Source organism: Stegodyphus dumicola, chromosome 2 (genome assembly GCF_044657685.1).
Source record: "Stegodyphus dumicola isolate Sdum_Otavi_A_Nest chromosome 2, ASM4465768v1".
In the NCBI taxonomy this organism is placed as follows: Eukaryota; Metazoa; Arthropoda; class Arachnida; order Araneae; family Eresidae; genus Stegodyphus; species Stegodyphus dumicola.
In genome coordinates, this window is record NC_140769.1 from 153,658,748 (window position 1) to 153,673,630 (window position 14,883).

The 14,883-nt window shown below is 29.3% G+C and overlaps 1 protein-coding gene across 2 annotated transcripts in view; it reads right to left on the reverse strand.

The window, feature by feature from the left end:
* Positions 1-21: 21 nt before the first annotated feature.
* Positions 22-14,883, reverse strand: part of LOC118181376 (band 4.1-like protein 5) — a 128,940-nt gene continuing 114,078 nt past the window's right edge. Inside the window, exons 11-15 of one of the 2 annotated variants that reach the window (XM_085811304.1) lie at positions 12,441-12,679; positions 8,398-8,625; positions 3,402-3,504; positions 3,227-3,293; positions 22-607 (exon numbers count right to left, since the gene is read on the reverse strand). In XM_085811304.1, the coding sequence (XP_085667430.1) occupies positions 491-607; positions 3,227-3,293; positions 3,402-3,504; positions 8,398-8,625; positions 12,441-12,679 (754 nt within the window). In that variant the 3' untranslated portion in view covers positions 22-490. Of the gene's footprint in view, positions 608-3,226; positions 3,297-3,401; positions 3,505-8,397; positions 8,626-12,440; positions 12,680-14,883 lie in introns of both variants that reach the window. The other variant, XM_085811303.1, reaches the window with a different exon arrangement.

Below are 14,883 nucleotides of genomic sequence, written 5' to 3' on the forward strand. Positions count from 1 at the left end.
AAAGAGACTTGAGGCAAGTACATAATTAAAATAGCGCTTTTTACTTTATTAAACACACTGTGACACTATATAAAAATATGTATTCTGTACTAAAACATGGTTATAGATTACATTAAAGTACATTATAAAACATAAAATCAGTTGTACAATATACATAGCACATTATTAAAATACTAATTATCTGATTCAAGGATAATTCTATACCAAAATATTTCAATGATCATAATTTATACGGTTTTTAGAAAAATATTTTACCATTAGCTTTTTAAGGTGCATAATTTAAAATGACATTCAAGTTTTGCTATCAGAACTTGAAAAATAAATATTCCTCCCCCCCCTAAAAATTAAAAGAGTCTTTGGACTTGCACACAAATATTTAAGTAGCAAATCTAAAAATAGTCTATCACTTGCTATTGATCCTATGTACAAGTACATATACATATCAGAAATGCACACTAAAGAAGATATCACATTTGAATTATCATTCTGTCTATAACTCTGTAGTAAGAATATATTTATCCTGAGGAGGTGAAACACGCCATGGAGATATATGATGTTCTTCGATGATAATAGATTTTGTAACAGGTTCTAATGAAGAAGAGATCATCTGAAAAGAAAGTATCTAATAAGAAAACAATGAAAAGTAATAAAATAACTTATTTCATATTGTCAAATAACTAGCTTTAAAATTGTCATTTGAGGACAATGTTAGAAGTTTAAAAACATTTAATTCAAAACTTCACTGCAACAGTAATCCTACACACATAAAAAAGGTCTGATGTAAAATTCATAATCTGAAAGAAGAGCTTTTAAAATAAAACGATAAGTTACAAGGGTTAATTTCTTGACCTAAAATTTTTACGTCATCCACTTTGACTTACTGTTTTAATACCTGAATGAACAAATTTCATGCTTTAAAGGAAAGATTTTAGAGTTTTAAATGAATCCAGTTTTATTTTAGCAGCTTTGGTTATTCTTTATAAGCAAAATTTATAAAAAAATAAAGAAAATCCATATTAATTCCATAATCTGTATTAAGTTATTAATTAAACTATTATGCAATACACCAAATTAAATAGATGCGCAGAAATTCTTAGTGAATGAAACAAAATTATTTCAAAAATAAGCTGTGGAATAAAAGTAGATCCATACCTCTATTTAAGGAATGTATAAAATAACAAAAACTCCACACTTAAAAATGTCTGCTTTTTCTGTTGATTACATAATAAAGTGTGAAAGTACCTATCACATTTTCTGTATAATTATTTTGCTTAATTCTCAGTGTTATATCTGATTATTCTTTAATTCAAGGTTTCAAAGATTAGTTCAAATGAAGGTGCAAAGAAAAGATGTTGAGAAATGCACTGATTTAGTAACTGCAATGGACAGTATATTACTGTTAATACAACATTATATATATTTGATTCATAATTTATAACAAATTGTTCAAGCAATTATTAAACATTTCAGTATTGCTACATAAGCAGTATGATAATAAATGCATAAAATCATTCTCTCGTCAATCTCCCTCATCATCAGTCAGCATCAAACTTCAATGAAAAAGCATCAGCACTCCAATAACTAATACAGTCAAAAGTCGTTAATTCGGACATCCATAAGCCGGAATGATCTATACTCCGGACCTCAAAGCTACAAACTTTCTGCGCATGCGTCATGTTGATGCATGCGCGTAATACCTTTACGGCTGCGAATATGCGTGTGCGCATGCGTGTTTAATGTACAATGGACGGTATAAGCTAAGCTAAAATTATCTAATTCAGTTAATGTTGCAGATTCCCTTGTTCCTTTGGATCCGGCTTATTATTTTTTGCAAACTGTTAGCGCAATTTTATAAAAGTAACTTTCGATTATGTCAAATAGAATTTCTGATATATATTTACTAATATGTAAAGGATCTACAAAGTTAAAGTATGTTTCAAAGTCAATTAAGCAAAAAGTGGAATTGCTGCAAAAAATGGATAAAGGCATTTTCTTTGTTTTTCTAACAATTCCAGAATCGGTTTATCAATTTCATGCTGCTCTGCGGAGGAGGGGAACGTCGCGGCGAGCGATGTACTGGAAGTTGATCTGTCAGCACTATCCATATCTTCAGGGCAGATGTTTTTATTTTATTTGGCTTATAGTTCATTACTAAATGTAGTATTTCATCTCGATGTACTCTGTCTTTTATATGATTTAAATCAAATTCATTATAAATATCATGAATACATATCGAATAATTTTCTGGTTGCAATTTTCTAATTTCAACTATGCGTAATGTATGTTTTACGCATGCGCGCGTTGAAAGAAATGTTTAATAAAGTAAACAAATAAATATTAAGCTTTTTTTTTTTTTTGTAAATTTTGATACCCTTTAAATCATAATTGTTCTTTATTTCATAAATTATGGTTTCATATTTTTAATTTTATAATTTCTGCATGCCATCTTACCAGATTTAAACTGATGATCTATAATCCGGAAAAATCGATAATCCGGAATCGCCAAAGTCCCGACGAGTCCGGATTAATGACTTTTGACTGTAGTGAATAGTTAGCATTATTGTTAAAATAGGCAATGCTGGAAGCACTTCTCTAAATTTTTAAACGTAAGAAAGAATGTCTGACCAAGTTATTTATATTTTGTTGACAGATTACTGGATGGCTTAATTTTTTTAAACTTATCCTTCATGTTTCAGATTGACATGAATTAAATTTTTAAAATTAATTCTTTTGGCTTCAGAAATAAAAGGTAGTCACATTCATATTTTGTTATATATTCTTTTTTAAAGTGGCATAATTTTATTTTCAATAGTATGATACCTCTTCTTGCATCTGTTTTTGATATAGCCCCATAATTGCCTTATTCATACCATAATTTTGCTTCTTATTTTATTACATTATTAAATGGCAAAACTTCTTTGGTTATGCAGAATGTCGTATGTTATTAATTTAAACAATTTAGATTTGTTCAGTTATAGAAAATAAAAATTTATAATGTAAATAGAACTGAGAAAAGTTTAAATCATCCTATTGATTTCTTCCACATATGATTAATATTACATTTAATAATGTTTATCTATCTTGTTTCTGTCATTAATGAACAATGAGTCATAATAACTTAATTGTCAAATCTATTGGAATTCAAATTTTAAAATTTAAATCAAAATGCAATATTTAATGGTTGAGAAATTTAAAAAGTTTTAATATGGAGTTGTAAAAAAATTACCACAGTTTCAGCAACTTCTGGAACTAAAGGATGGCTTTTTTTGGCTTTGAGGCAGGTATCACAGGAACTTCTTAAAAAAAAAAAAAAAAAAAAAAAAAAAAAAACATTACAGTGATTTACAATTATCTGATGCTTTACTTTCAAATGTTATAAACTCTACATTATATTTACTTACTTATCATTTAAATCACAGGTTGAAATTTTTACAGGCAGATCATGTTTCTCCTCAGTAGGTAAATGTGGTTCTTCATCTATGTCACCACAGAAAGATTTATCATCTAAAATAAATATGACAAGGTAATAATATATCTACATTGACAAATAATAAATATACAGTTCTTCAATAAGAATTCCTTTTTTCTAGTTATTTTAAATTAAAAAAAAATCTGAAATCTCTTAGATTTTATATTATGCCCAAAGGTGTTTTTTTTTAAACGTTTTGTGTGTTACCTTTATTTATTAAAATCATGTTCTTCGCATTTAAATCATAAAATTCAATTCAACAGCAATATCACAAACTAATTTTAAAATGAGCATATCTTTAGAATTTCTGATACACAGTCTTGCACACTGGAGATAACCCCCCCCCTTCTTTTCTGTACAGTGTTGCCATTGCTTGCTTTGAAATCATCCAGTTTCTTAATCAAAAATTTGTTAAAGTTTTCAAAATATGAAATAGATAATAAAACAAATTCCACACTCAGATGCCTATATTCTAGTGGAGGACAACTTATTAAAAATATGATGTCTCTAGGTATCGTTTTTTTTTTTTTTTTTTTTTTTTTTTTTTTTGCAGCATGAGAAACATACATACATTCATACAGATTCTTCATATTTAATTTCTTTAAATATAATTCAGGGCTCTAATATTTAGTGGCAACAATTTGAAAAGTGAACTAATATTTATAGTGAATCAACACAAAATGCCAAAACGAAATTAATAGCCCTACTGAGCTAACGTCCTTTGGTCTAAAAAATTTACATAAATCCTATTATTAAAATAATTGATGCATAATCAAATTAAGATATAAAGTAGAAATCTTGAATTATTCAAGCTAAATGTTAGGTTGACAAAATACATGAAATGACACATTTACGTTTAATGATATATACAGTCAAAAGTCGTTAATTCGGACACCCATAATCCGAAATGATCTATAATCCGGACCTAACAGCTACAAACTTTCTGCGCATGCATTGCGTTCACACATGCGCACAGGCATTTATGAGTGCGCGTAAGACCTTTATGGCTGCGAATATGTTTGTGCGCATGCGTGTGTAATGTGTAACGGAGGTAAGCTAAAATTATCTAATTCAGTTAATGTTGCAGACTGCGTTGTTCTTTAATCTACGAATTGGATCCGGCTTATTATTTTTTGCAGACTTTTAGAGCAATTTCATAAAAGTAAGCTTGAACTTTCGATTATGTCAAATAGAATTTCCAATATATATATTTACTAATATGTAATTTGTATCTACAAAGCGAAAGTATGTTTTGAAATCCGAAATCTGTTTATCAATTTTAGGCTGCGGATTGGAAGTTGATCTGTCAGCACTATCCTTATCTTCAGGGCAGATGTTTTTATTTTATTTGGCTTATAATTCCTTACTAAGTGTAGTATTTTATCTCGATGTACTCTGTCTTTGATATGATTTAAATCAAGTTCCTCGTCATTATAATTCACTTCCGATAGTGAAGAAAGTGACCGAGAGGTTATTGAAAACGAAAACATTTCGATTGACAAATTAGTCAGTATTCTCAACACAGCAATTATAGGACTTGAACAGCGGAACTTTGTAACTAAACAAGAAATTATGTCTGTTTAACAGAATTAAAGAGAAAGTATTATCACATGAAACGAAGCAACTTACATTGAAAGAAATGTTTAATAAAGTAAACAAATAAATATTAAGCTTTTTCTTTTTGTAAATTTTGATACCCTTTAGATCATAATTGTTCTTTATTTCATAAATTACGGTTTCATATTTTTAATTTTGTAATTTCTGCATGCCATCTTATGAGATTTAAACTGATGATCTATAATCCGGAAAAATCGATAATCTGGAATCGCCGAAGTCCCGACAAGTCCGGATTAACGACTTTTGACTGTATTAGATTACAGACAGGGTACAGTGCATTTTGCTTTTTAATACCAAAGAAAACAATAAACATAGAGATAATAAAATATACAAAAAGTAATAACTAAATTATTTTGATATATATTAATATAAATATTTAATCATTTTTTGAATAAGGCATATATAAAAGTTTCTAAAACAATATTTTTAAAAGCTAGAGATTTTAGGCTTTTTAATATGGTATATGTACTAATATTATTGATGAGTGGTCTCAAACTCGACAGCCTGCCAATATATTTCAGTTATGTGTTTATTGCAAATAGGGTGCTGCAAAGATTTCAGTTATTTGAAGTCCAAGTTTACATTCTTTTCATTACCATTAAAAATGAACATGAGTAATGCACTAGAAAATCTGTAATTGGAGCTAATTAATTTAAAGTGTGATATAAATCTTACTCTTAAGATTTAAAGATACAGATTTTAACTTTTATTAGCATTTGCCAAAAATAAATTAATTAGCCGAGTTATGAATTTTTGTATTAATAACAGTCGCTTTGTTTGAAATTACACTTACAGGTGAACATTTCTTTTTTCAGAGTTGAAGTTCATTAAGAAAAGAATTAGATCGACCGATAAGCATTTAGAATCTGCGGTGAAGATAATATCTAGTAATGTCCCTCCAAGGCTACAAATTTGCCCACCACTGGCCGAGCGATTAAAACTGCTGAACACTGGTAGTTTGGTCCAGGGTTCCAGTCATGGTGAACAGGCGTGCTGCATGGCTGTGTTTTCATAGTTTTCCTCATGTGTGATGTGGATTTGGTTTGGTTTGGTTTATTGAGATTATGGCAAATTACACTAGGGCTATCTGCCGAAGGGGAGGGTTGTATGAATAAGAGAACCTGGCTCATATACGTGTTACACATGGAAGAAAACTGCTAAAACACTCATGCAGCCAGCCCATTCGCAGCAGATCTCAGACCGAACTACCAGTGTTCAGCAAATTTACCACTCGGTTGCTGGTGAGCCTAACGTGGACATGAGCTAAGGGTTCCATTTAAAAGGTCCTCCATCGGGTATACTTTTCTTTCTGTATAGTGCCTAATGGCAGAACATGTTATATATAAAAAAGGCTAGAATAAATTAAGGTTAAATAGAAACTCCTTCTCCAGGTGCAGGAGTGAAAACAATGAAGAAGCATGTGTTCATGTAATAACAGTAAGAAGAAATTTTGAGAAAGTTCCAGCTAAGAAAATGATAAAAAGCTACTGCCAAATTCTATGAAAAGAAGTGAAAACAAGTATGAAGTAATTTCTGTAAAAGTTGAAGGTAAATATGGTTAGAAATTGGATCATTAAATAAAACTGAAAGATTTTTTTTATAAATGTAAACAAATCTCTAAGAAATCTAATTTGCCAACACAATATTTTGTTAGTAATTTCAGCCACAGAGAAATGGAAAATTGATTTTTTTTTTTTTTTTTTTTTTTTTTTTTTTTTTCCCAGCAGCTTTGGGCAATAGAGGATTTGTGGTGTTTCTTATTTCTTAACAAATATTTGATGTTCCTTAGTGCAAAATTTTCAGACTGTAAGTTTAATCATGTATACTAAGAGAGTGCTCTCAAACTATTGGCCAGCCGCAGCAATTATATGCAGCCTGCAAATATATTTCAATTATGTATTTGGTGTAAATACAGTGTTGCAAAACATATCAAGATTTTAATTATTTGAAGGTCTAGTTCACATTATTCTCATTACTACTAAAAACCAACATAAATAATGCACCAAAAAATCTATAAATTGAGCAAATTAATTTAAAGTGTGATATAAATCCTATTGAAAGACTTGAAATACTGATTTGACTAACTTTTATTCGTCCTATCAAAAAATAAGGACATTCAGTTATGAAACTGTTTGGAAATACATTTATATGTGAACAGCACTTTTTTACAGTTGAAAATTAATCAGAGTCTGATTGACCAAAGAGCATCAGTAATTCATTATGAAGATAATTTCTAATATTTTTTCTCCAGTGCTCGGACATTATTATACAGACAAATTTGTATCTACATACAAAAATTATAATTATTTGCATATAAGCATATGTATCTTTCTATACGTGTCAAAAAAATTAACAAAGAAGAGAAAGAGACCATGTTATTTTCAAGTTTTGCACTTCAAAAGTATTTTCTTATTTTAAATTAAGGTAAATTATTTAATTTTTAATTAAATATACTGCAATTATTTGAAATGTCAGTCTGAAACATTAATATTTAGCTGTCAATGTGTTTGAATTACAAACTACAAAATGTCTTACACTCACCAAACTTTAGATTTCAGATAGAAAATAAATATAAATTTGAATTTTTTTCCTTTGTGATATTATTATTTATATATGTTTTGATAAATATTTAGTAAACAAAATTTAAAATTGAGTTAAAATATTTGTTATTCTATATATAGAAACACTTTCATTTTACTAAAAAAAAAAAAAAAAAATTCTGGCCTGTCAGCTGTTTTCAGATTGTGCATTCGACCCCCAAATAATTTGAGTTTGAGAATACTGTATTAAGCAACACTGGAAAGGCATACTACTGTGTATTTAATTATGGCAAAGCTCACTAGGGCTATCTGCCTAAAGGGAGGGATGCCTTCGTGGAGGACTTTCTAAGGGAAACTGGCTTGTATACACATTACACATGGGGAAAACCACGAAAACACCCATGCAGCCAGCCCGTTCGTGGGATTCGAACCTCAGACCGAACTACCAGTGTTCAGCGACGTTACCGCTCGGCCGCTGGTGGGCTCAACACTGGAAAGGAATCTTGTATATACCCCAGAGTTATTATCAAAATCTTCCCTGGAGGAACAGGCCTTGTTTATTTATTGACACTGACATATACTATTAAGCATATTAAATGATAAAAATCCAACATTTAGTTAAGAGTATTTAAGAAGGAATATATAATTGGAATTTCTTTTTAATTAATTTCTATTATTGTAATATTTTTCCATGAAAAAGTGCACATTCTTCAGGGTGACCCAATAAATTGAAAATATGATAAATAACATCAGAGAGTATGATGTACTTACTATTTTTAGATTTTTCTTCATTCACTTTGGATTTCAAAATATTGCATTTCATTTGATCAAGAGGTATAGGTTTGGCACCACCACTACTTGGCAACATTTGGTTATTTGGAAGAATATTAACATCTTTTAGTGAAGAACTACAGCCACCAGATTTAGGCAGAAGACCTTTTCTTAATTTAGATGGTGAAGAATCCAAGGCTTTCAACTTGCATGCTAAAACTTCAGCTTCTAAAGTACAGAATGCAATAATATTGAAATATAAATATTCTGAATTTCCAAATGGTCAATCATTCAGGAAAGCTACATTGTAGTATAAAAAATGTCCATGGAGTGGTTAAGATCAGAATATAAAAAGTATGTAAAATAATTCTATTATGGTTTAAGATCAGAACAGAAAAAAATTGTATAGAAGAATTGTTTTATGATTACTAAATTAAAGATTTCAAAAATCAAAAAAATAAAAATTCAATATCATTCCTTAATTTCTTTTTATCATTATTATTATTACCATTATATTCTTTTAGTAATGCTGATGAACAATTTTAAAGAGACATATTTTTGGACTGTTTTTATATTATTCCTATTAATCCATTTAATCAGCTATTAATCATACAGTATGTCTATTATATGAGAAACATAATCAGAGCAGATAGCCAGGTCTAGGCACGTGACGAAACGTAAAGGCAGCAAGCCTCATTTCATGTATATATGTAAATATCTCTAAACTAACTAACCCTTTTTGATAATTTTATACTAACATACCCAAAACATTATAAGTTGGAGCATCTAACAAAAGTAATACTCTGATGTTAAACATGCTTATTAACAATAAGGTTGAAAAGATAAACAACCAAAAAAGGTTGCTGGTGCAATGATCAGAATAACATGACTGACCTGTAGTGCCCATTGAGAGGTGAAGCAGGCAGAGAATAATAATAAATAATCAGTTATTAAAAAGCATTTCAACCAATGTAGAGAATTAGAATTGCATTTACACAAATATAATTATGCTGATAGATGGAGAAAATATCTGAAGAAACTAATGCTTTAACTGTTGAGAAAATTAATGAACTGACAAATGATTTGTTAGTTTCAGAAAGAATTTTTGCTTTTAAGCAATGGCAATTTACCTTTATAAATAAATAATGACTTTCATTTAAAATTATTTCTGACATATTAACTCTATGTAAAAACAATAAACACTAGTCTTTTAACATTAACGGTATGCAGCGTAGTGAAACCTCATATCATGAACAAATTATTTGAGGAAAAACAACTTAGATAACAAATGATATCTTGAGTTACAAACACTCAAGATGGCAATATATAATTTTCATCAATTATATAAGTCTTTGAGGTAATTTATACATGCCTCATAATTAACACTCAAGGTCTTCTGGAAAAATAATTTTAATACTTCCCATTGCTTAACTCTCATTAACAAGCCTGTCATTTGGAACTATGACTTTAGTCTGGAAAAAAAGTATAGCCAGATTGTGTTGAAGGCAGACTTTGATACTTAAGACGTTTTACTGTAATTTATAATGCCGTGCTTCTTAACAAAACCATGGGCTAGGAAGTGAACAATGAAATATAGATATGTTTCTAGAGGACCATAAAAATAACTTACAGGCAAAAATCATACAGGCAAAAATTTCAACAACTTTAAAAATAGCAACAAAAAGCAGCTGTGGAAGATCTGAATTCTGAAGAAGGGAAAATAACACCACCTCTTGGGTCCACAAAATTTGAGCAAAATAGGATAAGATGAAAAAGTTTGACTTAACGATATCACTTCCTTAAAATAGTTAACAAGCTATAGTATAAAAGCGAGACATGGCATTTCAATGATAATGCCATGCCTTGTTTTAAAAACATTATAAAATGTAGGTAACAATAAATCAGATTGGACAAATTTTGATACACATTGAGTGATACAGTGAATCACAAGTAGAATCAAGTGATGCTCAAAGAGAACGAAAAGATAGAAGATGATGAACTCCTAAAGATAGTTATCTGATGTTTTTATGGAAGGAAATTTTGAGTCCAAACATCTCCCTCATCATTTTCTACTTATACTGTTTTTTTTTTTCCACATGCTTTCTTTTATACAGGTATAGTAAAATTAAATTTTAGTCTGTTTCATCTGTTCAATTCTGTATTTTTCTTTTTATATTTTTAATGATTTACATTAGATTTGGACTATGGACTTCTGCACAAAGTTAAAGTTTAAATGACTGTTCATCTGCTGTTCACAAATGAATTGACCCATTTTACATTAATTTCTATGGGAGAAAATTGTTTCAGTTTATGAACATTTCAGTTGTTGAATGGCTTTGAGGAACTAATTAAATTTGTGAACTGCGGTTTCACTGTGCATTTTAAACATTACAGCATTTTATGAGAAATGCTTTACCCTTTCCTTCCATAATTAGTCATTCCATCAGTTGCATTAGCAACACATTTAGAAATGCTACCAGCCATTTTTTAGGAAATAATATTAAGAATGTCTCAACATTCATAATGTTCCGGCCATAAATGACATTTATGGTAGTCGTTGTATTTGATTTTATGCCTCTTGCTAATCTCGCAGGTGTTCTACAGAATTAAGAATTGGGCTCTGAGAAATCTAACTTTTCAATGCCATTTATTACCAACAGAACATTCCTGCACATATTAAGAGAACTGAAAAAATTATCCATAGCTTTTAGGTATGCATTGAGATTCATGATTTGGTATAGAATAACTGATCAACAAACATCTACAAAGAGGAGAAAGAAAACTGCAAAAACTTCCACAAAATTTCATAACTGATACAAATCAACTCAGCTAAAAAAATATGCACTATAATTAAGACACAATAACACGCCGAATAAATACTAATTCAGAAGTCAAACAACAAAAATCAGCGTTATATTCACAAAATTTTCACAGTGAACATTTCACTGTGAAAATTTTGTGAATATAACGCTGATTTTTGTTGTTTGACTTCTGAATTAATATGCACTATATTATCACTATGTCCAAACATATTGATCATACTGGAAGAATGTAAAATATAACTCATCTCCCTGAACAAAAGCTTTTCAGGCAACATAAAGTCAAGAAATGATAGTCTGTATGTTATTTGAAATAAAATTTTGTACTTATAAAGTGCTATTTATGTGATCTAACCATAACTCAGGTATGGACAGCTAGGGTACTAAGGCCTCCAAGTATTTCTTCAATGGCTCCAACAATGGAAAAAAAAAAAAAAAAAAAAAAAAAGAAGAAGAAGAAAGAAAGAAAGAAGGGCATTTTTTAACATATCTTATATTGTTTTGTAAGATTTAATAAATACATGTGACCTTCTTGTGGCCTACCCCATACCATATTGCTCTTATCTTTTCAATGTTATCATTTACTACCAATCATTTCATATCTAGTTTAGCTACTAGCATGAAAACATGGCACCAGTCCTCATTATCGTCATCAAATCAGATAAAAAAAATCAAAATCTTATGACCAGTCAATACCAGAATGCATGAAGTTCATATCATTGTATAGTTAGTAATAACATCACTGTATATGTTACTGCTTAAGTATGATAAAACATCTCCCTTTCACGTCCTTATCTTCCCACTCATATCGTATTTTCTCACATGTCCATTTTTTACATTTCAGGAAAGCTCTAATAATTTTCAGATACTTTTAATAATATAATGCATGGATGATACCTTAATTTACCAGGACTCATGTCTTAACGAATAAGCAAAGCAACATAGTACTGAAATTATTAACGAGAATACCAAACATTCACAGAGTTTCCTCCACTCCCATTCTATGGTATTATTTCATTACATATTTTAACCTTGATCTTCTTAAAAGAAGCTTGGATACAGTAATATCAAAATGTTAATTTAGTAGCTCACAGGCACATCATGAAACTCGTAGATTAAAAACAACTAACTGAATAATCAAAGATACAATAACTAATTACTATTAATAGCTGAAAATCAATTATAACAAGAGAAACATGAAGAAACAAATGTTTTAAAAAATACCAGATAAATTTGTAGTACTATCTATATTTTTAGCACAACATGAAAGTTCTTGTTTTGTATCTTCAGCTTCAGAAACAAAGGATGTGTCCTTGGCAATTGATTTAATCAATTCAGTGATCTTGTTCTCTGCTGCAGTTCCCAAATTAACACATGGTTCCTCTTCATAGTTAATAATAGGTATAACAGGAGGTACAGCTGAGATATCATTGTGAATGCCTTGTTCAGAATTTTCTGTTGTACTGTAAAAGCAAAATATTACTGTAGTATGTGTTTATGATTTTAATCATAAAGTACATTAACACTTGTAATTTCAAGCCAATATAAGAATGAATGGGTATAAACTTTCACTGAATGAATATCCAAGCCATACCTTCAAATTTAAAGCTAATTTGAAAAAAAAAAAAAAATGAATTAAGGGAATCATTACAGCTTAATTTTGCATGCAGTTTTGAGATTTTAGCTTCCAGTTTTTCAAAAAAGCACTTTTTTTTAATAAATGATATAAGAACTACTTTTTAATTTGCCTTTCTATTTTCATCCGCAAAATGATTATGCAATGATAAAAAATTAATAGATAGCAATTGTTAAATTAAAATCAGTAATAAAACTTCAGAATTTATATACATAAGCTAAAAAAAAGCTTGTATCATCAATATTTACACTGAATATGGTTTATATGTAAAAGTTCAAGTTAAGGAAAATCTAAAAAATTTCATCACATATTTCACATTGACATGAGTTTTGCAAAAAATTAAATCACATATTTTACAAAGACAGGAATTTTGCAAGCACAGTACAAAGTCCGAGATCCGGACTCTTCGGGATTCGGTATTGTTCAGGATATTAGATCATCAGTTTAAATCTAGTAAGATGGCATATAGAAATTATCAAATTAAAAATATGAAATAATGAAGCATTTATGATCTAAAGAGTCACAGATTTTACAAAAAATAAAAGAGCTTAATATTTATATGTTTACTTTATTAAATATTCCTTTCAATGAGAGATGTTTAAGTTATCTTGTTTTTTGTGCTGATACTTTTCCTTTAATTCTATAGACAAATATAATTTCTTTTTCAGTTATTAAGTTCCACTGTTCAAATCCTGTAATTGCTGTGTTGAGAATTCCGACTAACATGTCAGTAAAAATTTTTTTTGTTTTCAATAACCTCTCTGTCACTTTCTTCACTATCGGTAGTGGTATTTTTTGGATCTAGAACCATACTACAGATTTCGCCGTCCGTTAATTGATTGATGATTGGGGCATTGTCACTCCAATGAAAAATTTCTGTAAACTCTTCTTCTTCCCTAATTTTTGACGTCTGGTGCAGCCATGCGAGCTCTGATGCCGGTTCTATCTTTTTGTGAGTAACAAATCAGTTATTCTTAATTCAAATAGCACTAAATGTATTTTAGCATATGGAAAGATTTTTTTGTTAAATCTTTCCTCGCCAACATTTCTTAGCGCATTCAATTTAAATCTGTAATCCCTGCCAAGTGTAATGCTAGCAGAAATGTTTCTGTCATATGTTAATAAACATGCGGTGATGAAAGCAAAATATAATAAATACTGATCCACCAAGTTTGGCGTCAAGGTTATAAAATATTAGTAGGTATAAAATCAACAATGTTTCAATATAGAATGTTTCGGTTTGAGATGTATGCCAAGCAGATACGCAGCACAATTCAAATTTTTGATCACACAAATTTATGTTAAAATAATTATTTCTTCAATAATGAGGTATTTTATTTAGTGCTAAAGTAAGATTACTACGAAAATAATTTTCAAGTCATTTTAAATATTCTAATCCAAAGAAAATGAAAATAATTTTCAAGTTATTTTAAATATTGTATTTTGATGTTTCATACCAGACTTTTGGTAGGAGCATTTAAAAATTTTTAGAAGTTACTTTTGCACTGTGCAAAGTAATAAAAATGATAATTTAATTTGTGGTTACAATTAGCTAGACATTGGAAATGGGATATGGAAAGTCAAAAATGAGTATGGAAAACTTTCACAAATAAAAATATTTTCTGTAACTGGAACTTCACTATATCTACACATATAATTTATATTTGAGTTAGCCAATATTCCTACAAAATATTTACAATTGTCATGTTGCAATACTCAAAAATTAAGATTGATAGCATTTTTACTTCCTTATACAAAGTAAAGGAAGTATTGCAATGGCAAAAAATTTTAGGTATCATACTTCAATGAAAATAACCATTTCAACCACTCTCAAAATCATATAAACATGTTTTTGGGTGACATCTGTATGCACGGACCAAAAAAAAAAAAAAAAAAAAAAAAAAAAAAAAAAAAAAAAAAAAAGACAGTTTTTGCTAAAAAGGATTGTTAAATGGATTCAGAAGAGATTTTTTCTTGATGTTTGTATGTATATATCTCGCATAACTCAAGAATGAGTAGCTGTACAGCGTT